At 48.4% G+C, this 21,914-nt stretch overlaps 1 protein-coding gene and 1 non-coding gene across 2 annotated transcripts in view; both read left to right on the plus strand.

Moving 5' to 3' along the window:
• LOC144942884 (uncharacterized) overlaps positions 1 to 17,825 on the plus strand; it is a 54,042-nt gene extending 36,217 nt beyond the window's left edge. The window contains exons 6-13 of the mRNA XM_078869886.1: positions 3,092 to 3,148; positions 7,078 to 7,224; positions 8,382 to 8,525; positions 9,922 to 10,038; positions 11,032 to 11,263; positions 12,151 to 12,324; positions 12,901 to 13,448; positions 14,114 to 17,825. Coding sequence (XP_078726012.1) covers positions 3,092 to 3,148; positions 7,078 to 7,224; positions 8,382 to 8,525; positions 9,922 to 10,038; positions 11,032 to 11,263; positions 12,151 to 12,324; positions 12,901 to 13,448; positions 14,114 to 14,187 — 1,493 coding nt within the window. The 3' untranslated portion in view covers positions 14,188 to 17,825. The remainder of the gene's footprint in view (positions 1 to 3,091; positions 3,149 to 7,077; positions 7,225 to 8,381; positions 8,526 to 9,921; positions 10,039 to 11,031; positions 11,264 to 12,150; positions 12,325 to 12,900; positions 13,449 to 14,113) is intronic.
• A 1,846-nt stretch (positions 17,826 to 19,671) lies between these two features.
• LOC144943078 (5S ribosomal RNA) lies at positions 19,672 to 19,790 on the plus strand. The gene has a single exon (XR_013639448.1). It is a non-coding gene; the product is annotated as a 5S ribosomal RNA (ribosomal RNA).
• Positions 19,791 to 21,914: the final 2,124 nt, after the last annotated feature.

Here is a 21,914-nt window from a genome sequence, read left to right on the forward strand (position 1 = left end):
CGGGAAAAAGCATGGACAGGCACATCCTTGAAAATACGCCGAGAGACAACGAGAGGTACATTTGGATAAGAGAGCATACGCAGGTTAGAGTCATCCTATTGATTGTTAAGAAAGATAATTGGATCGGTTTGGATATTTCTCACCAGGAATTGAACTGATTCATAATAACCAATAACCATTTCTATCAAATAAATACAAGACATCAATAACAAATTACCCAAGAGCACAACTCAGCTTGTCAACGATTAAAACAAAAGTGATATGGTAAAAATTAACGATGTAAACTGATATGATATTTATTTACTGTGATCTCACACGGAGAGACGGGAGGAACAACGACATGAATGAGATAATATCCACGAGTTAATGACATCATGTTGACTTTTAGGAAGAGTACTTGGGTAGGGCATTCCCTGGCTAGCAGGGCTTCTACTTGGCATGGTTGGTCATGGAACTGTAGAGGCGAGGGTTTGGTGGATCACGCAAATGTTGCGAAATTCGACATTGAGATGTCGTTCCCTGGCTGGCCAAGAGAAGGCGGTACAGCAAATGTGGACTCCACCACCTGTTCCATCTGTGTGGGATAGAGTGTCCCCCACTTACACGTATGGATTTCTCCAGGTGCTCTGGTTTTCTCCCACATGTAAACACTCATTAATTGGCCGATAACACCTTAATATATAGCGGACCGCAGTAAGCCTGACCTGCATACATCCAGCAGAGTGGGATAGATCATAGCTTATGATGATGAATCTCGAGATTGTTATGGGCTGTCCCGTAGCAGCTCCAGCACGGCCTGCCCCCATATCGCGGTGTCCCGTCTCGCTCATGTAAACCGGGGATCTATTATCGCGTTCAATTAAAACTTGTTTTTTTTTACGGAACACTTATCCGACATTCCAATACCATGTGAGTTCCTTCCTGGCCACTGAAATGTGTCTCCACTCCCACGGGTGTGGGTGCGGTGGTGGCAAAGTGCACCAGTGTTTTGTTGATACTGCACTGTAGCTTTCCACACGCGTGACACATCTACACACGTGTAGCGGCAGCCCGCACGTTGCCAATCTTTGGCTCGACGAGGGCCTCTCCCCACGCCGTTCTGGTCAAACGATTTGTTGGCGACGGTTTGGAGCGCAGATGTGGGACCATAGACGCACAGTACAACTATGGATTTTGCTGCGTTGCTCTCTGCTGCCCCATAATGTAGGCCCGCAGCAGCCTGTAACACCTGTTGTGCATGGTGGTCACCCATTAAAGCACTACCCAGGCTGCACCCTGCTTAAGTTCTGAGATCTGACGCGATTGGGGTGCATTCAAAGTGATTTGCTCATAGACATACGCTACATTTTATTGATACACAATAATAATGATGATGATGATGTTCTTTACTTATCCAAAAAAAAACCTCCCCGAGTCTCAGGTCTCTTACTCGCGAGGGTCCTGCTTTGGCATAGTTGGGCAATATATTCGAAAATTTCGTTTTGCTTAATGCTTGAGAGAGCTCATTCAATTTACACAAATAACAATTTTTTTTTCTGATTATACAAATTTCTCATCGAGTCTCAAGAGGGTCCTGCGTATGGATGTTTGTGCAATTTTGTTAAAATTTTCATGACGAGTTGCCATGTGGGTGTGATTTATGGCTGAGAGGTACAGTACTGTGTTCACTATAAGTTACAAGTTTGATTTATGAATGACGCAGGCGGGAAAACCTCGACTCGGCTTAAATACTAATTCACATCAAGGTGGGACTTATCTGATTTTAACATAATGACGAATAACACCCATCCGTATTCATGCCATTCTCAGAGCGTAATGGCTATCGCGAACGTGCTCTGTTTCACCCACGGGTGTAGTTTGCCAGAAACGGGCGAAGTTACTACCGGATTAGGTTTTAGCCAATTAAGCAATGTACAGGCCTTTTTCAAATTCGCCAAAATGTGGGACCATACCCCGTTGGCACAGATGGCGAAATCCTTTTTCGAATAACGGCACGCGACACTCACATCCTTCACTGAGAAGCAGACGGCGGGTAATATTTTTGGTCGCGTTAAACAGAGCGGCCACCGGGCTTGAATCGGGAACCTCTGCAGCCAGTGGCGAACTCACGACAGGATCGTCCGTGTCACCTGCCTGGTAATCCCGAGTGAACCAAAATTCCAGACGTTTATGGGATTTGAGTTGCGTCGAAGATCTCGCCCCCCCCAAAAAACGACTTTGGCGACGCACCCAGGCTGTAGGTACTGGGCTGTCCCACGTGAATTGTAAACTCCGTTAAAGAGAAGAAAAAAAGCTGAAGTCATGGATGGAACACACTGCCATAAATAGCACTTTGGTAACGTGACTGCGTATGCATAAAAAAAACACGGGAGTAACTTCAGATTATTGTCACTGGGTGTCATAAGGACGTGTCTTCACTTTATTTTATTTTGTATCAATTGAGCATGAAGCTCATTGTTGTACGGCCCTAATTGTGCTATCGGCGTCATGCAATGAAGAATCCATTCATGAAACTCGCGGGGAAGTGCACCCCCTCCATATTAGAGAATGGCGCAAGAAGGCGGATATCACATAACTACTTCTGAGATACTTGCAAGTGACCTTAGGTCCATACAGTTGGGGGCATCACTTTCCTACCCGTCCTGCTACAGAGAGAAATGTTCAGCTCGTAACTTTCAAACCAATATTCGTAATCCTTAGGAATTTAGGCGAATTAAGTGCAAAACCAAATTTTACGTGATGGTTCTTTTGTGCAGTCATTCAGTGACAAACTCTCACAACACTTGAGAAGCCGGTTTAATCACAGGTGGCTGAAACCCAGATTCAAACCCATGGTCTCATCGGTGTCGGCTCAGCGCTCTGACTTTTGAACCACCCGGTAATCTCAAGGTTTTTGGCTCTTTGTGTTGCTTCTTTCCCTAACACAGCCGCTCGTGCAAAAGGGAGACCTGGGCAATGTTTTAGCTAAAACAGAAAATACAGTGTTGGCGACACGAGGGCTTGGCACCTCTGTTGTGGTGGTGGTGGTGGCTGGAGTCTGCGGTAGTAACTTCTGCTGTTGCGCTCTCTTCTCTCTCTCTGTGTGTTGTAGGGAAAACAATTGAGAAGGTTGAACTCTTGCCAGGCTTTCAGATAGCAAACCTGCCAGGTATCTGTCTGAATCGCACTGACCAACTGCCTCACGCTCCCTCCCCTCCGCCTCTTGCCCTGCTCGATGATTTACAAAGCTTTCATATTGAGCAACCGCTCCCTCCTCCCCTCACTCCCATGCCCCCACACACCCCCTCACCTGACACCCCCAAATCCTACCTTATTCACCGAATCAACAACTGCGTAAAAGAAAACATCGCCAAATGAATTCGCACACGATCGGTAACGCTGCTGTAGACATTTGCTCCGTGATGCTACCGCGGCCAAATGGTCAGCACACTGGACTTGCAATCCAGAGGTCGCCGGCAGTTCTAAACCATGATTCAAGTTTCTGAAGTTTCCCCCCTGCCTCTGTCCACCCAGCAGCATAAACGGGTTGCACCACAAGCGTGGCAGGTCACATGTGGTGGGGTTAAAGTGTGGTCACTTCCACCTTTTCCAAGACGTCTGGCCACTGCTGGCAAACGGAGGCCATTTTGCCAGTAGTTGCGTGAGCATGCAATTGCAGGGCTTCACATTTGCGTTTTACCCAGTTGCCATGACGGAGTTACACGAGGTTATTTAGCAGAGTGAAATTACCACAATTGATCAAAAATTGTGTTTTTTTATGACAACTATGATCATGGTGATTCGTTGAACATCCTGTTATTCACTGTCAATGTTGTCAGGTTATTTGGAGTTCCCACCACACATGCTAACATTGAGACCATTACAATGATTATGATTATTGCAGGTAACAGTAAAATATGTGAGTTCGAATCTAACACATGCACACAATGAATCTTGAGATGATGGAATACATAAGCAGATTAGATTAAGGCAAATGATGAAATGATGAGTTGTAAGACCATCAAGATATTTTCCCAGAGAGACCTGAATTTAAATACTGTAAGTGCAGCACAGCAGAAAGCACATCCCAATTTGTAAGAAAAAAACACAAAACGGAAAAAAAACACCATTTGAAAAACCGACAATGTCTCCCCTGGCCCTGCTTGGCCCTGAGCCAGATTCAGACCTCTTATTGTGAGGGCAGCAGGAATAAGGGATTGGTTATGACTCGGCATGTAAAATAGCCAGTGGAAAAACCCACCTGTGCCATGAGGGCCCCATGCTGGCTCAGTTCGCATGTGCCAGTGAAAAAGTGGCAGTTATTGTTTGTCTAGGAAGACGGTTATTGCAGATGGATCGTGATCCAAACAATTAAATATTGAGAACAAGAGCAGGATTTAGTGTCTTTGGCCAGATAAACTGGATAAATAAAATGGAACAAAAGTTGAAGAGTGCAGAAAAAGGCGTGTAGACATACACTCTTTGAATTACACTGAGAGACAGTAAGAGGAACATATGGATAATTGAACAGACACAAACAGAGACATCATATCGATAATTAAGAAAACTAAATTGAGTTGGTCAGGACACATTGCGTGATGGGATGATGGCTGATGGACGAGACTGGTGACGGAATGGCAGCCAAAGGAGAAAATGCGTCTACGAGGATGACCACCGTGGAGATGGAACGGCGATATCAGTTCATGTGCATGCCTGAGTTGGATGGTAGCAGCACTGGGCTCTACGGGACGGTAACAGAGACCTTCCTCCAGCAGTGGATATACACACGGCCGATGATGATGAATGCTAAATAATGTCACGTTATTCAGGCAGGAGGAGGCACCTGGTACAAAGTCAAGTCTCATGCCAGACTCGATTGAAGCCATGTGTGTGCCGCTCCGGAATGCGTTTTTCATAAGTGGGATCTGCTGCGGCAAATTAAAGAAAATACACACGGGCGAGCAAACGCAGCAGCCTCCTACAGCGCCTGCTTGCTGTTGAAACCCGAGTTCAGATTGCCAAATGCGGCCTTGTCGAACGACAACTAGGGCTGCTCACCGACTCGCTTTCGTGTTGTGCCGCGTGTTTTTTCGGCATGATGCCTGTGACGTTTTGCTCCGCATGCTGGGAGCCTCTTCAGGAACTGAATTGTTCGGTAGAGTCACGTAGAAGGGAAATAATAAAATAATAAAATAAAACACAATGAAATAATTCTCACGACGTTTCGGCCACAATGCAAGCAGCCGTCCTCAGGTGTCGGGGAGACAGACCTGGTCTTCACCTGAGGACGGCTGCTTGCGTTGTGGCCGAAACGTCGTGAGAATTATTTTATTATTTTTTATTTTTATTATTTTATTACTTCCCTTCTACGTGACTTTATCGAAAGCTTTAAATCGAGATTTGAATTGTTCAGCACTGTTGCTCCTGAACAGGATCTTCATTTTTCTGAGCAACTGAATTTCTTCTGTTCCTGGGGCAAAACGTGAGACAATCGTGCCGAACAACAACACGCGGTCCAAACCCCGCAGACACACCAGAGGGTGTGTGCAGCACAACTGTAAAACCCTACGCAGTGGAAATAACTCAAACTCGGAGCGCTGTAAGTGAGCGGGGCGGGCTGTATTTGGCCCGGGGACACCATTGAATATCTTTGGCTCCTGTTTTCCCACTGAAAAGCTCGCGTTTGAAGTCGTTATCCCTTTCTTCCCGATCCGTGCGCTGTTGAATCTGCCGGCAGGGGTTAAAGTAAACGATGTCAGAAAGCTTAGCTTTTATCACTTCCCCTTGGTAAGGGGGGCATTGTAGTGGTTTTTTTTTAGTGTGTTTCCAACGAACTTGACTAAAGTTTCAGGGAACGAAAACAAAGGCTGGCCAGGGAACAATGTCTCCATCTGCATTGCTCGGTCAAGGACTTGCCTGCAGCGTGTCGGCCGTGCGGAGACATTGATCGGTGTGCACACACTCTCTGTTTCATATGTTTGTTATAGTGCGAGACGCTAATCGACATCGTCTTCATCATCATCATGATCATCATGAGCCACGATCAATCCGCTGCTGGACGAAGGCCCTCCCCAAGCCATCGCCGTCTCTCGCCGTGCTGCGATATAACGATCCGCTGAGCTCCTCCTGTGTGCCGGCTGATTGCATTGCTCCATCTCCGTGATGGACGTAACCCTAGGGCCCTTTACTTTCCTTGCTGCTACTCTTAACAAACTTTCACCTCCACCGACCCTCATTCCTCCTCGCGACGCGTCCTGCCCAAGCCCAATTAGTCTTCTTAACAGGCAATGTGACCTCATTCATCTGCAAATGTTGCTCATCAATGAAATCCTTCACGAATTAAAATACAACGACAAGCAATAATAAAGACCGTTATTGAGATGAGCAAAGGTTGACTACCAGATGAACCTTGCTTTTGCTAACAAAATCAACAACAACATCATCATCATCCCTTTTTACAATTAAGTTTTGGCAGAATTGGGCACATTTCGGTCATCTATGCAAGATGAGAATTGGAGTTAAATTATTGAAATGGCCACGCACACGCGCAGACACGCACCCATTGCGTGATGTATTGGGGAGCGAGCGACACGAGAAAGCCGAGTTGGGAAGTAGACACTAGGGTATGGCAGGATGACGAGTTGAAATGCAAAGGTTGGACATCAGAACAATTGCGAAACTCAAAGAACTATCAGTTGTCACGTAGACATTGAGGGACTCAAAGATAAGAGACATAAGGACCTTAATCGATGTGAGGAGACTGAATCGACACGACACTGAGGATCACAAAGAATCTTAATATGTAGTCATACTGGAGGAATCCGACGAGCTATGAAGCTCTTTTTCACAGATGTCGAGTAGGGGCACGTGGTCAGAACCTAACATTGAGCAACAACAGATACAGTTCATGGCCCGGTGAGACACGTGGGCACATTGAGAGACACGTGGGCACAAGCGAGACACTGAGAGTCACGTGCACGTTGAGTGAGTAACCACATGATGACGTGGGGTGGACAATGTTGTTATGAGGCTGTGCCTCTGGGTAGGTGCCTGCGTGTGCCTCCTCCTCACCGCACCCCGCGTGTCTCCTCCCCCCAGACTGGCTCTTCGTGCTGCTCGTCGTGCTGGGTGGCCTGCTGCTCATCATTCTGCTCGCCGTGTGCTGGTGCCAGTGCTGCCCGCACACGTGCTGCTGCTACGTGCGCTGCCCCTGCTGCCCCCGCCGATGCTGCTGCCCCAGGGCACGTGAGTACGGCCAGGGCACCCCAGTGGGATGTGGGGGCGGGGATCGCGAATGGGTCAGGCCTCACACAAAAGAGGGCCACACAACGGCACTATTTTTTAAAATTAAATTGCAAAGGTATAAGGGGCCCCACTAGGAGTTCTGCGAGCCACGGGCCTATAGCTCGGCCCATGGCCTCCAGGAACCTCCGGGTGGCCCAGAGTTGAGCTCTGGGCTGCTGAGACCCACACTGGTGAGGTCCTCGGTTTGATTCCGGGTTCCCAACTGTCCCAGCTAAAATCTGGTTCTCCAGGTGGTGTGAGGATCAATTAATTATACATTTTGAATGTCGGTAATTATTTGCAAATATTTGTTGGCTCGCTGCGCTATGAACCCAATGAAGAGTTTGATTCCCGGCCACAGCTAACATCAGTAGCGAGTGATGTCTCAACTGTTTCCGGCCCCCTTCACCAACCCACACTGACCATCGTGGTGAAGTATGGTCACGCAACCGGCTATGACCGATGCGGCTTGGGGAGGCATTCATCCAGCAGTGGATTGACAAATGCAACTTCGTTTGACAATTCCTTGATTTGTCAGAATTCGGGTCTCGTGATTTTTATTCGATAATTAATTCCTTTTTTTACATTGCGGTGAATGTTAGCACCCCGAGTGGCTGCAGGGGTCACGTGAACTGATGACAAGCAATGTATACCGATAAAGAAAAGCGTGGCTTCTGACATATGTGATGTAATTTGTTGTGAGCTCAAGAACGGAGATTCGTCGATGTATCGTTCCAGCGAGTCATGGGTCCGGCTTTGTTGCTGAAATCTGAGAAAGAATACGGTTTGAAGATAAAACGGGACGCACAAATGATTCACACTATTTGCAAAAGGGACAATGCTACATTAAAGTGTATTTAATGTCTTCGACGTCATAGTTTCACCATATCACGGCAATGTAGTGATAACCCAGCAAACAATGTTGCAATTTGGCTGTAACCGTTGGCCCAACGTTTGCCAAATGTTCCATGTTCGCTGGGAAGGGCGCTGCTGGATGGGGTAAGCAGAGCGTGATACCCTAACCGTGCGAAGCGGATCAGAAAATAAAGCCGACCTAAGAATTTTCGCCGATAAGACCATCGCCCATCGGCCCTGACCGACGCGCCTTCCGTCCGCAGTGTACGAGGCGGGCAAGGCGGCCACGTACGGCTACGCCAGCGATGCCCCGAGCCTGTCCGGCCTCCACGCCGCGCGCGAGCCCCTCTCGCTCTACCACGTCCCCACGAACACGCGCTCGCAGCGCTCGCAGCACGACGCGTCAGGTGATCACGGAGGAGCGAGTGTGAGCGGGCAGCCGTTGGCGCCGCGAAAAACCCGGCGTGCCGACTTTGAATCCTCCTCTCACGGCCAACACCGCTGACGATTTACTCAACCGGTCCCGGGCCTCTGCTGGGTCGACTCAGCCTCGAATGAGTGGCCGTCGTCGCCACTCAGGAGACGAAGGCGGCCGGGCGTAGTGCTGGCCACCCACCCCCTCGCGTGCTGTGCCGGCCTTCATAGGTGCTCACTAACGGCACTTGCCCCTAACAGTCTGTTAAGTCTATACGGGGGATCTTTGTCAGTAGTTGGATATACACATTTTACAATTTTTATTTATACCCACAAGCCTTACCCGGGCAACCGAAAATCTGAGCCACCAGCCACCACCGAGACTAGGAAAAGTGGCTTCACTGGTGCAGCCTGGTCCAAGCGCTGTGCACACCCTGACCCTCAGTGTTCATGGGGGGCATTGCCGTCCCTGAGTGGTGTAGTCCGGTACCGCCGGTGCCGGAACGAGTGCGAATGGAGTTGTGATGGGTTGAGGGTTGATACGCGACAGACGCGGGTGGCTTAAGCGCGGTATCACGTGGTCCACTCCACACAAACCAAGACCCACGATTTTATCACAGTTACGGCTGATTGCAGTATATCAGTTTATATCGTTGCTGGGTGGACAGAGGCAGGGGGGTGGGATTTAAGAAATCTGCCCCATTGTTTCAACTGCTGTGTCGGGAGATCGATGCAGAAAACGTGGGGTATGATCGTGACCATTGGGAAGACAAGGGCAGTCGGGCGTGGTGCTGGCCACCCATCCCCTCGTGTGCCGTGCCGTCCTTCATAGGTGCTACTCGCTAACAGCACTTGCCCCAACAGTCTTTGCCACGGTGGTGTGATGTTATCTTCCTTGCCTGGTATGCAGGAGGTCGGGTGTTTGCATGTTCTCCCCGTGGTCGCGTGGATTTTTTCTCCGGGTCCTCCGGTTTTTCCCTCCACATGTAGAAACATGCGTTAAAACTATTCAGATTGTTTTGCTGCGATAAATGTCCAAATGATAAGCCAGTTTGTTGAGCTAGCATTTGTGGCCAGGTTGCTTTTGAAAAATAAGATAATGCCTCAGTGGGCTTTGGCTGGTAGGATGGGGATGGTTTAGTTTCATTTGTATGTGTTTGGGTGATTTGTTTACATTTCCTGTACTCTGCACTACCATCATGATTTTGTACTGTTTGTTGTTGTAACGTTCTTACCCGCCCCTCCTGGACATCTGTAAAAAAGAGTTTTACAGCTCGTCGGATTCCTCCAGAATAAATAAATATTCTGAGTCTGTAAAGGCGACACAGTCGGGGGGGGGGGGGTGGGGGGGGAATCTTCGTCTTTTGTCTCTGCGTGGTGTCACGGCAGTGCGGAGTGGCTACCGCGTGCAAGCCGATCGCTCCAGCTCCTCCATGAAGGTGCTCTACTACGTGGAGAAGGAGCTCGCCAAGCTCGACCCGTCGCGCCTCCACACGGTGGAGAAAGGTGAGAGGGGGTCCCCGTGGGCTCTCGCTCCACGTGTTGTCGAAACATTCATTTCAGCGGGAAACGGAATAAACTCAAAAGTCTCCTTGGTTCTTTTGGTAAAGTCACGTAGAAGGGAAATAATAAAATAATAAAAAGAAAACATAATGAAATAATTCTCACGACGTTTCGGCCACAACGCAAGCAGCCGTCCTCAGGTGAAGAACAGGTCTGTCGGAAAGACACCTGAGGACGGCTGCTTGCGTTGTGGCCGAAACGTCGTGAGAATTATTTTATTATGTTTAAATTGTATTATTTTATTATTTCCCTTCTACGTGACTTTACCGAAAGAACCAAGAAGATGAATCCCTGCAGTCACGAAAGCTTTAAATCGAAATTTAAACTCAAAAGTGTTTTTAAAAATATATTTTACCAGGTAAGGCCCACTGAGCCATACAGCTTTTTTTTTCATAAGCGACTGGGCCACAAATGATAGCTCAAACAAAGCCGTTTATCACGTGGAAATTTCTAGCAGCCAAGCACTCTGACCCCTTTAGCAGGTTTGGTTTCGGCAAAGACAATGATTACAATGTGTAATATTTAACAGGCTGCTTGGGCAAGTGCAGTTAGCGAGCACCCAGTAATCGTACCCAGGCTTCAGGGCTCGTAGTGCAGTGCGCTAACCACTATGCCACCTCTCCCCACTTGGTTTGAACACAAAGACAAAGATCCCCCGTATAGCCTTAACATGCTGTTGGGGCGAGTGCTGTAAGCGAGCACCTATCAAAGCCAGCACGGCGCACGAGGCGGGTTGGTGGCCAGCACCACGCACCAGGTGCTCATTTGAGGCTGAGTCGACCTAGGGGAGGCCTAGGACCGGTTCAGATAATCGTCACCGGTGTTGGCGATAAGCGGGGATTGTAGTCGAGTTCGCCGGGTTCGTAGCGCAGCGCGCTAACCACTACGCCACCGCTCCCCACACACGCACGCGCGGACACGTGCGCTCTGACGCAGCGAGCAGCATGAGCGAGCTGACCTCCCTGCACGACGACAACGGCGCCGGCGACCTACGGGAGGCGCTGCGCCACGCCAAGTTGCGGGCGCTGCCTCCCATCAGCGACCTCGGCGAGGGCCTCAGCCTCGGCTCGGGCGCTGGGGCCGCCTCCCGCAACTCGGTGCACGCCGCGTCCCGGGGCCGCGAGCGCGACGGGGCCGCGGGAGGGTACAGGGACTCGAGCCGGCACGGGTAAGATCGCCGCTGTCACCGCCGCTATTGCCGCCGCCACTGTCACCACTGCCACCGCCGTCACCGCCGCCACTGCTACCGCCATTGTCACCACCGCCACCACTACCGCCGCTGCCACCGCCACTACCGCCGTTACTGTCACCACTGCCACCACCGTCACTGCCTCCACCGTCACCGTTGCCGTCACTGCCGCCACTGCCACCGCCGTTGTCACCACCGCCGCCACTACCGCCGTCACTGTCACCACTGTCACCGCTGCCGTCACCGCCGTTGTCACCACCGCCGTTGCTACTGCGTTGCTGCTGCAGTGGTTATCGTTATTTTTATTTCTCTCGTTTACCCAGGAAAGTCACACAGAGTCTCGTGACTATTGTTCAGGAGGATCCTGCCAACAATTTTTCACAGTTATCGTGGGGGGGGGGGGGGGGGCGATGATTGCCATGTATAATTCCAATTGGGTTTTCATTGGGTTTTCGTTTTTCTGAACGTGGAAAATTTATATCCGTGACGCCGTCGATCAATGGCCTACTCTTTTTTTTTTACAAATGTTTTAATTACAACAAAATGCGAGCCCGGTACAATACGCCCATCGGTGATGGAGGGGAACAGAAACTCTGCGAAAATTCGACTTGGGCGCCCGTGATTGCAAACGTGTCTGCGTGTAAACCGTTACTTTCAAAATAAATAAAGACGGGTGACACATTCTACGTCTTGACCCCACCTATTTTACACAGGTAAACAATACATTTGTTTGTCAAGCCTATTGTACAAACGTTTCGCATTATTCGTGTTTTATTTTATCTGGGTCACCCCTTCCCCCCCCACCCCCCCCCCCCCCCCAATACGGCGATGATAATTATTGATTGTTGTTTTTATTCGTTTCGTAGGTGGTCCTGTCGCGATCAAATTGGGCAGCGCTGGGACGGCCGCGAGTTCCTGGACCGGGAGCCGGACTCCGATAAGGACCCCAGCCCCTACTCGGGCAGTCGTCGCCAGGCCAACCGGCACCGCTCACGCTCGCGGGACTGCCTCGACTCCGACCTGGACTCAACCACGGACATGTACGGGGACTGCGTCGTGCACCGCCAACACGTGGCCCATGCATTCAATGCTTTGTGAAACTGTCTTCCCAGTTAATTTGACAGCGTCCTCGTTACGCGACGTCACTGTTCTGGCAGGCCTGTGCGTTACGAGCGTTGTATATTGCAACCTTAGCAATGATTTTAAAAGTTATGGCAGTGTGGGTGCTCCCACCTGTTCCAAGACGTTTTGCCAGTGTGGAAGAGTAGGCCAAGATATCCCTTAGAGGGGCTCTCTTGAACTCCTTCGTAGTGGAGGGGATCTTACAACACCAGAGCAAGCATACAGGCCTGCACCTCTACCTCCATGAGCATTAAGAGTGCCCCTCTGTTAGAGACAGACAGACTGAAACGGGAATACATAAACACATTCAACCTTGGTCTTGGGAAAATTGCTCCAATTTTTCAACTGCCAGGAGATCGAATTTAACCATCCAGTGTGCTAACCATCGCACCATGGCAGCATCCTCGTAAAACAAAACTAAAAACGAGATGATAATGATGATCAGCATTATTGCGTTTGCCTCTGCGTGGTGAAAAATCTCCCCGTCGGGACAGAAGCGGCGCTTACGAGCGAGAGCGGAGTCGCCGGGAGAGCAACCGCGAGCCGCGCGGCTACCGCACAAACTCCTACCTGGTGCGGCACTCCGACGACGACGACCACCGCCGCCACCACCACCACGACGGGGTCGCCGGTGGCAAGTCGTCCGGCAGGGGCGGCGATGGAAGCTACCGGCAGCAGCATCGCGACGGCCGCCACCGGGGCGGCGGCGGCGGCGATCGCGAGCAGCCCGCTCGGCCCCGATCCGTGCGCGGGTCAGAAAGGGACCTCGAGCGGGACCCCTCTCCCCACTCCCCCCAGGTGGCGGGGACGAGGGGGGGGGGCTGGCGACCCGGGATCGGGTTCGGTCCGCGCGGGTCGGGGGTCGCACAGCAGGGGTCACGGGGCGCGCGAGGAGAGGCCGCCCAGCTACCGCGTGGCGGCGGCGGCGGCGTCGGCGGAGCCCGGGGAGGGGTCGCTGCCTCCGTACTCGCCGCCCGTGCCGCACCACAACCAGGGATCTCGCTCGTCGTCGGCGCGAGCCGGTCCCCGGAGGCTCAACGCGGTGAGCGTGCGGGAATATCGCTCGCCGGAATTAGCGTCGAAGATATCCGGCGACTCATCTTCTTGGTTCTAAAATAATAAAAATAAAACGTAATAAAATATTGTATTATGTTTTATTTTTCTTATTTTATTATTTCCATTCTACGTGACTTTACCGAAAGAACCAAGAAGATGAATCCCTGCAGTCACGAAAGCTTTAAATCGAAATATCCAGCGACGTTGATTGGCCGTGGCTACGGTCGCCCACCAAAGCATGGCTTTGATGAGATAAAAATTAGCTGGTCTCACTGAAGACGTAGAAGAAGGTAGTTTCAGAAGTTTTCTTGAGAGACAGCAGCACATTGAAGAAGACCCAAAAAGGTAATTAGCCATATCTATAAATATTTACTGAGTTCACTGATTGCCTTGCCTCATAATAGGAGGGGAAAAACGTGAGCTCCCCGTACACACTGACTTTTAATAACATCACAATGCCACTGTAGATGGTGATGTAGATATGATGATTGCACTGTGGGTAGATGGTGGTGATGATGAAAACGGCGATGAGTATAACGGCGGTGGCAACGTTGATCATTTGCAATAACGCCGATGACGATGACGATGAGGATCTTGATGTTTATTTTTTCACCACTCTCCCCCACCCCACCCACCCCCACCACTCCACAGGGCGAGAGCGTCAACCGTGGAAGTTTGCGCGTCTAAGACAGCGCCACGACCGCCCCCCTCCCGCTCGACTGTGAAGCGGAATGCCTCCTTGAAAAAAAAAATAGGATGGACATTGCAGACGTTTTATGATGATCTTTTATACCAAGTATTTTGTACCTTTGTACACAAACTCACGCGCATTGTATTTGTCAGCGCTGTCGGATCCAAGCGTCGCACACGTCCGGGAGATGCCACCCGCACCAAACGGCACGAGATGAGTGCCACGTTGACCTCATCAAGGCGTGAGCTGCTCCAGCCCAGCGCCTTCATCGCACCGTCCTCGAATAAGAAATGATGGAGGTGGCCACGTGTGAATTGCATTTACAGGGTGCTTACGTGCCTCAGCAGCTGAAAGCTCTTGGCCTCACGTCTCACCTCAGCCATGTCATTGCCTTGCGGTAGTCAAGCGTAGCGGACCACCGGTGGTAACCATCTCTGCACAGCACAACATGAACACAGAACCATCCTGCAAACGGGCATAGGCTGCTAGTTATAGGATGTTGTTACGTGGTTTTCTCACAATCACGTAATTTGCGGGCGATTTTTTGTTCGAATTCGGGAAATTTGGGTTGTGCCGCTTTCGAATGTCGCACGATCTTTAACGTCCGCTGTGAAGCGGGCAGCGCATATATCTGGTTAACTCACAGGCAGTGTTAACCATGGTGGCCGCAGGGCACCTGTGAGATTATACGATCAAATGTGGATTAATTTACGTCTGAATGTGACCGCATCGCAAGACGCTGTACGGTAGCCGTGAGCATATCTATTTTCCAGATGGATAGGCTGGGGGAAAAAAAGGAAAATCTTGACCCTGCATTTGAATGGAGTCGACAGCGTGGATGGATGGGAGAAGAAAGTACTAGACCAGGGGTCGTCAACCTGCGGCTCTGTAGCCACATGCGGCTCTTTAAGGACTCCTTTGTGCCGTTATTTATTGAGGGCCACTGTCTCTTATGCACATGCATTGCGGCTCCTCTTCTAATGTTGGTTGCCGACCCCTGAGCGAAGGTTAACTGGGGACTTTGACGGACAAAGCCTTCGTTGGTGGAGCAGAGAGTGCGTTGAGGTGAGTTCTGTAGCGATAAGGGGAGAGGTAGGCAGGGTTGCGTCTGCGGAGGATCTTTGAAGACGGTGAGATCTTGAAATTGATTTGGCACTGGTTTAGAAGTCAGTGGAGCAACGGGGAGCATTGGGGTGACTCGTTTATGGGTGAGAAGTGTGGCAGGGGGATTTTTGTGATGAGGTGTGATGGACTTATGAAGAAGATGTGTACAGGAAGGGCCACCCAGCCACCACTAAAAGGGAGAATTATTTCATGATGAATTATATTCGTTCGTAGCGTGTTTGGTAGCCAAGGTGAATGATTGCATTTACTTACCTTTTACAGTGTTAAATTGCCATTACAGTATTATTGATGATATGTTTTTTTTGTTTAGTTTTTTTTAATGTTTCTGCCTGTGTAAAATCTGGCAAAGGACTCAAAAGTTACTTAACACGTGATAATTAAAAATATTTATTTTGCATGCTCATTATTTCTTCCACGTTGGGATGTTTTCAGAAACAAAGTTCAATATTAGAGCAAATCCATCTTGATAGTATTACCGTGTTAAAAAAATAAAACTAATGTTAGTGTCGCATATCTGACTCGCTGGGGACCGAGGTGTAAGAATATTCGAGAAAAGGTCACATTTGTGAACGTGTATAGAAAATAACACTCAAACCATGGCCAAATACCAGTGGGTACGAGCGGTTAATTGGTTAGGGTGGATATGCAACGCTGTACGGTAGTATATGTAAATTTCAACATGCCGAGATGTTTATAATCTGAAAGAACTTAAACAAAGTTACATTTAAATCCATCGGCACCATCGGCCGTGTGAATTAGTGTTTCACAGCAGCAGCAACAACAACATCCCTGGACCTGCTTAGATTTTGCTGAGTCCCATCAGCATGGTGTATATTTAAACAAGTGCCTGCTGTCAGGCAGGAACGGTGAATAATGCTATACTGTGTTTTAAAGCCATGCTCTTAAGTGTGTGACTCATTTTCAATGAAAGATGGGCTTATTAAAGTTGCCTATGCGTACAACCCTTTATCAATTCACCGCTGGATGAAGGCCTCCCACACCAAGTCGTTCATGGGGATTGTAAGACCAGACTGGTCATTGCGGGTTTGGTGAAGGAAGTTAACCGGGAATTGAACCCTGGTAGTTTATAGCGAAATGTGCGAACCACGACGCCACGGCTTCTTTCCCCCCACCCGATATAAACCTTAATAGATTCGATTTGGCCGATGACCAAATGACACAATGCATTAGATCTCAGGTGTCAGGCAGAGTTCAGTCCAGATATGTTGGGATGGGGCTTATGCGGTAGAGGGCTGTGCAGCAACATCGCTGGCCCTGTACTTGTACGCTGTCATCTCTACGCTGCGGCCGTTCGCCACCGCACATTCACCAGCGCGATGAAGGAAGGTCCTACTCCTGCAGTGTATTGACACAAGAGCTGTACAGGCCTTCACTGTGTGGTACCCACTCAGCCCAGGCATTACTATTGGTTTACATGTGTTTTTTTATATGAATGATCACGTTGCGCTCAACAGGATATTTTTACATGAGCGTTTTCGTTTGGAGGTTGTGTTTTTCTTTAAAGCAGTGCTGAGTCGCGTTCGTTGTCTTAAGTACTATGATTACATGCCGCTCACAGTGTTATCGATGTTGATATTTCCTACTTCAAAAATGACACTCCATATTTACTATAAATGCCAATGTTATTTAGTTTTTAACAAATTAATAAATCACATGAAAACAAACGCGCCAGCGACCACTAAGTTAATGCTACCAAATTTCTGGGAGGCTCAACCTGAGCGAGCGTTATCCCCTCGGCATGCGTGGCGTCTCTTCTCAAAGAGACCTCTCGTTGACACCATTGGAACCTCCTTTGCCAGTAGCAAAAGGAGGTTCCAATGGTGTAAATGCTTACCCCGAGCTCTCATACTCTGATGGTGCATTGTCTTTGAGTTGTGTGCCTTTTGGCGTCATCTGGTCCAACCCATGTGAGACTAGGCTCTAAGAAAAGCTGCCTTGGGTGTGGACCAATCAATTTCAAGGACAGTGCATACATTAGCAGAGTTGTGTTTATTGTTTGCATTCCGACCGCAGGTATTGTGGTCAATGCAAACATGACTCCTCGTAAAAAAGGTGTCAGTTTTGTTGCCAGATAAAAGGGTAAAAAAACAATTATCAGACCTCTCGTTTTCCGCCCACACCAAGCAGCGCACTAAAAGAGTAAATTGGATACTCATTCAAGTGAAAAACAATAAAATGTATAAAAGTATTGATCTCTGTTTCTGGCTTTGGGGATCTGCAGGAGTTCACATACCAAGGAACAATGTATCCTGCTGATGTTAATCGAGGTGGTGTTATTGATTTGATGTCCCCTCCCCAACACTCAAACCCCATCCCTTTCTTCCCATCAGCCGATACTAATGTACCGTTTATAATTATTTTATATAAAATCCTAGATAAGATGTTGGGAATGGTGCTATTGAGGATTCTGCTGTTGATTGGCAGTGGAGTGATGTCAGTATTGATGGTGTTATTTATGGTGCTGCTGTCATTTATGATGCGTAGCCTTGAGATTCTTGTAGAAATCGATTACATACTGTATTCATTCACATTTGTGCTCGTGTTTACTTGAGGCTATTACGTTAAAAAACCCGATACAGAGTGCAGAGACTCCTCTATGTATGAACGAGTTCGGTTCCAGAGGTCTGTTCGTAAGTCGATTTGTTCGTAAGTCCAACTTTACTCCTGTCGATTCCAAACATGTTGTACGGCATGTACACTAAACACGGGGAATGGCTTTAAAAGTTGTATAATCTACTGAAGATGTAGATGCTACCGGTTCTTCACGTTCTGCAGATGGAGATACCACTGGTTCTTCATGTTCTGCAGATGTAAATGCCATTGGTTCGTCGCGTTCTGCAGATGCAGATGCCACTGGTTCTTCACGTTCTGCAGATGTAGATGCCACTGGTTCTTCACGTTCTGCAGATGTAGATGCCACTGGTTCTTCACGTTCTGCAGATGTAGATGCCACTGGTTCTTCACGTTCTGCAGATGTAGATGCCACTGGTTCTTCACATTCTGCAGATGTCGATGCCGCTGGTTCTTCACGTTCTGCAGATGTAGATGCTACTGGTTCTTCACGTTCTGCAGATGTGGATGCCACTGGTTCTTCACGTTCTGCAGATGTCGATGCTACTGGTTCTTCACGTTCTGCAGATGTAGATGCCACTGGTTCTTCACGTTCTGCAGATGTCGATGCTACTGGTTCTTCACGTTCTGCAGATGTAGTTGCCACTGGTTCTTCACGTTCTGCAGATGTAGATGCTACTGGTTCTTCACGTTCTGCAGATATCGATGCCACTGGTTCTTCACGTCTTACAGATGTCGATGCCACTGGTTCTTCACGTTCTGCAGATGTCGATGCCACTGGTTCTTCACATTCTGCAGATGCCACTGGTTCTTCACGTTCTGCAGATGTAGATGCCACTGGTTCTTCACGTTCTGCAGATGTAGATGCCACTGGTTATTCACGTTCTGCAGATGTAGATGCCACTGGTTATTCACGTTCTGTAGATGCTAATTCCCTTTGGTGCTCGCGTTTCCTCTCTGCTCCCTTGAAAGACTTTCCAATATATGTCTGCACAGCTGCTATCTTCATATTTTCGTAAGTCAACTTGTAACAGGCAATAGCATCGTGAACCCGCTGCAACTGACCATACAGGACAGGGTTTGTTCGTATCTCTGAGAGTTCGTAAGTCGAGTGTTCGTAAGTGGAGGAGTCCAGGTACAAACGCAGCCCACGCGCACCGAGACATCCACAGCGCCCCTCGTGGAACCCAAAACGAGGGAATCGATTATTTAATAGAATCGACACGCGGAATCGTAAAGCGGGGCGTGTGGATCGACTTCGCACGCAATCAGAAACTTTGAGACAAACCTTTGCCGGCATGGAGGCTTTATCTTCCAGTGCGACTTATCTCTCTGGACAGGCGAGCTGCAGGAAACATTAATTTACCCCCCCCCACCTCGATCAGATGCTTGCCAAAGCGGAAACATGACCACATGCCCCCCTGGCCTCAGCAAAAAAAAGTTAGGCCCACAAGGCCTTTGCCGTCCCCCCGTGCTTGCCTAGAAGGCTTTGCCGGGTTCCAAGCGCCTCGAGGCGGCTTGAGAATCCAGTCGAGGACGAGGCCGCGGGTCGTTCGTTGTAAACAGCAACACGTGCGTTGCTCGTGCACTGCGAGTTTATTGTTCTTAGCCAGCCGCGATCTCTCCGCTGCTGGATTAACACTTCCTCAGGTCGCAGTCGCCCACGGTCTTTGTGAAGCAACAATCTTTCCAACAAATACAACATTTGGCGATACCGCGTCGACAAAAAACCCCAAAAACATTCGTGAAGAAATGTTCGTTTCGTTCAGCTATAAATACGCGTTCGATCTCTGCAAGCATTGCCTACGACCATATCACCCTGAATACGCCCGATCTCGTCCGATCTCGGAAGCTAAGCAGGGTCGAGCTTGGTTAGTACTTGGATGGGAGACCGCCTGGGAATACCAGGTGTTGTAGGCTTTTTTGTGTCTCAAGGGGGCGCCGTTTTAATCCCGCGTCTGTCACACTCCGAGATGAATTGGCGTTTTCACGTCTGTAGGGGGCACTTAACTTTTTTGCAGCCCTCCGTGTCAATCCACTGCTGGATGAAAGCTTCCAAAAACCACGTGTTATGACCAAGCTGTCATTGCGGGTTGGTGACCTGAGTTAGATTCCCGGCTCAGCGATCCATTTCACGAAGCCCAACATCGTTTTTACGATTATGCTGATTTACTCTGAAAAAGCTCAGCAATCGACAATGATTGCAATGCGTAATCACATTTGAGTAATTTCTAACTTGGGGTTCACAATTACCCAGATTTTTGTTGCGTACAATTGCGAATTAAAATTAACAGCAATAGGCGCAATCCGGATTTATCTTGAATTTATATAAAACAGACGATGGCAAGGATGATGTACAATTTCACCAAGTCATGCGAACTAAATGCGAAATGTATCTTATGCTGTTAATTTCCAATTCATCTCGATTTAAAGCTTTCGTGACTGCGGGGATTCAACTTCTTGGTTCTTTCGGTAAAGTCACGTAGAAGGGAAATAATAAAATAATAAAATAAAATCAAATTCTCACGACGTTTCGGCCACAACACAAGCAGCCGTCCTCAGGTGAAGACAGAGCTGTCTGAAAGACAACGCTCCATTTTATTATTTCCCCTCTACGTGACTTTACCGAAAGAACCAAGAAGATTCCATCTCATCGTTCAACCGATTCGCTTTAAAAATAAAAATGGGCGAGTTGCGATTGCGAACCCCAAGTTAGAAATTAATGAATTCAGATTCCACGTATCAATAATTCTCCCTTCTGCGAAAGTCATGAGACTCAGTGATGTTTTTCTGGGTAAACAAGGATAGTAATAATACATTGACATGTTGGACCGAGGCGGGAATATAACTCGGGTTACCAACCCCGCACTGAACAGCGTGCCCAAGTGTGGTCAAAACACGCATATCTGACGTTGTTTTTGGAAGCTTTCAGCCAGCAGTGAATTGACAGAGGGCTGCAAAACAAATGAAGTGGTAAACAGTACCCTCTACAGACGTGAAAACGCCAATTCATCCCGGAGTGTGAGAGAGAAGCGGGCTGAATAGCGCCGCTTTGAGACGCAAAACAAATTAACCCGTAAAAACAAAGTTTTTCACTATAAATCCTTTATATGCGTGGCGGCTAGAGTCCTCTCGTCCTCTGGCTTGAGATGGCTGCCACCTATGGGTCAGATGATTGCCTGCCACCATTAAGCAATTGGTAATTAAATATAATTTATTTTTTTCTAAAAAGTGTAAAATTTAGGAAAACATTTTTCACGAAAATAAATTGTCACGCACAACGAGTCTGTGTGCAAATGTCAGCTCGATTGGATCACGAGAAGTGGGTTAAAAAACGACCGAAAGATTTGCACGGTCGTAAGTGCGCAAGCAAGCAAGCAAGTGAACTTAATATAAAGGATTTAAAAACTACAACACCTGCCTGGTATTCCTCCCAGGCGGACTTCCATCCAAGTACTAAGCAGGCTTAGACTCTGCTTAGTTTCCAAAATCGGATTTGGTCTCAGGCAACCACCGTTGCGAGTTATGGCGAACTTAATAATCGTGAGCAAAAACACCGAACGGATTCGTATGCACAGTTTGTTGAACTTCTTTCGCGCCGTACGTAGCCAACCGCGAGGGAAAGACAATAAAAACAATTGTTAAGTCTCAGCCACACGGTGTTCGACAAGAACACTTCTCTGTCTGCATCTTCCCTTGCACTGTTCCACTGTGGAATTGCTTTCTATCGTCGTCTCTTTAACCCAAGTGCTTTATAACCTTGTTCAATTCAAGAAAGTGTCAACTACATTATTTGTTGATTCCAATCGCCAATAATATCTGGCAATCCAGCAGCATTCGTGAAACAAGCCATTGCTCGAAACGTCGAACATTTTATATTTTTCCTTCAAGGTAGTGAATTGTGCTCTGTGTAACCGCTGTCCAAGCAGCAACATCACCACGACCACCAACTACTACAGCACTGTGAAAAACACAGATTATATTCTTGGTTCTTTCGGTAAAGTCACGTAGAAGGGAGATAATAAAATAATATAAAAATAAAAC

This window comes from Lampetra fluviatilis, chromosome 29, assembly GCF_964198595.1.
Source record: "Lampetra fluviatilis chromosome 29, kcLamFluv1.1, whole genome shotgun sequence".
In the NCBI taxonomy this organism is placed as follows: domain Eukaryota; kingdom Metazoa; phylum Chordata; class Hyperoartia; order Petromyzontiformes; family Petromyzontidae; genus Lampetra; species Lampetra fluviatilis.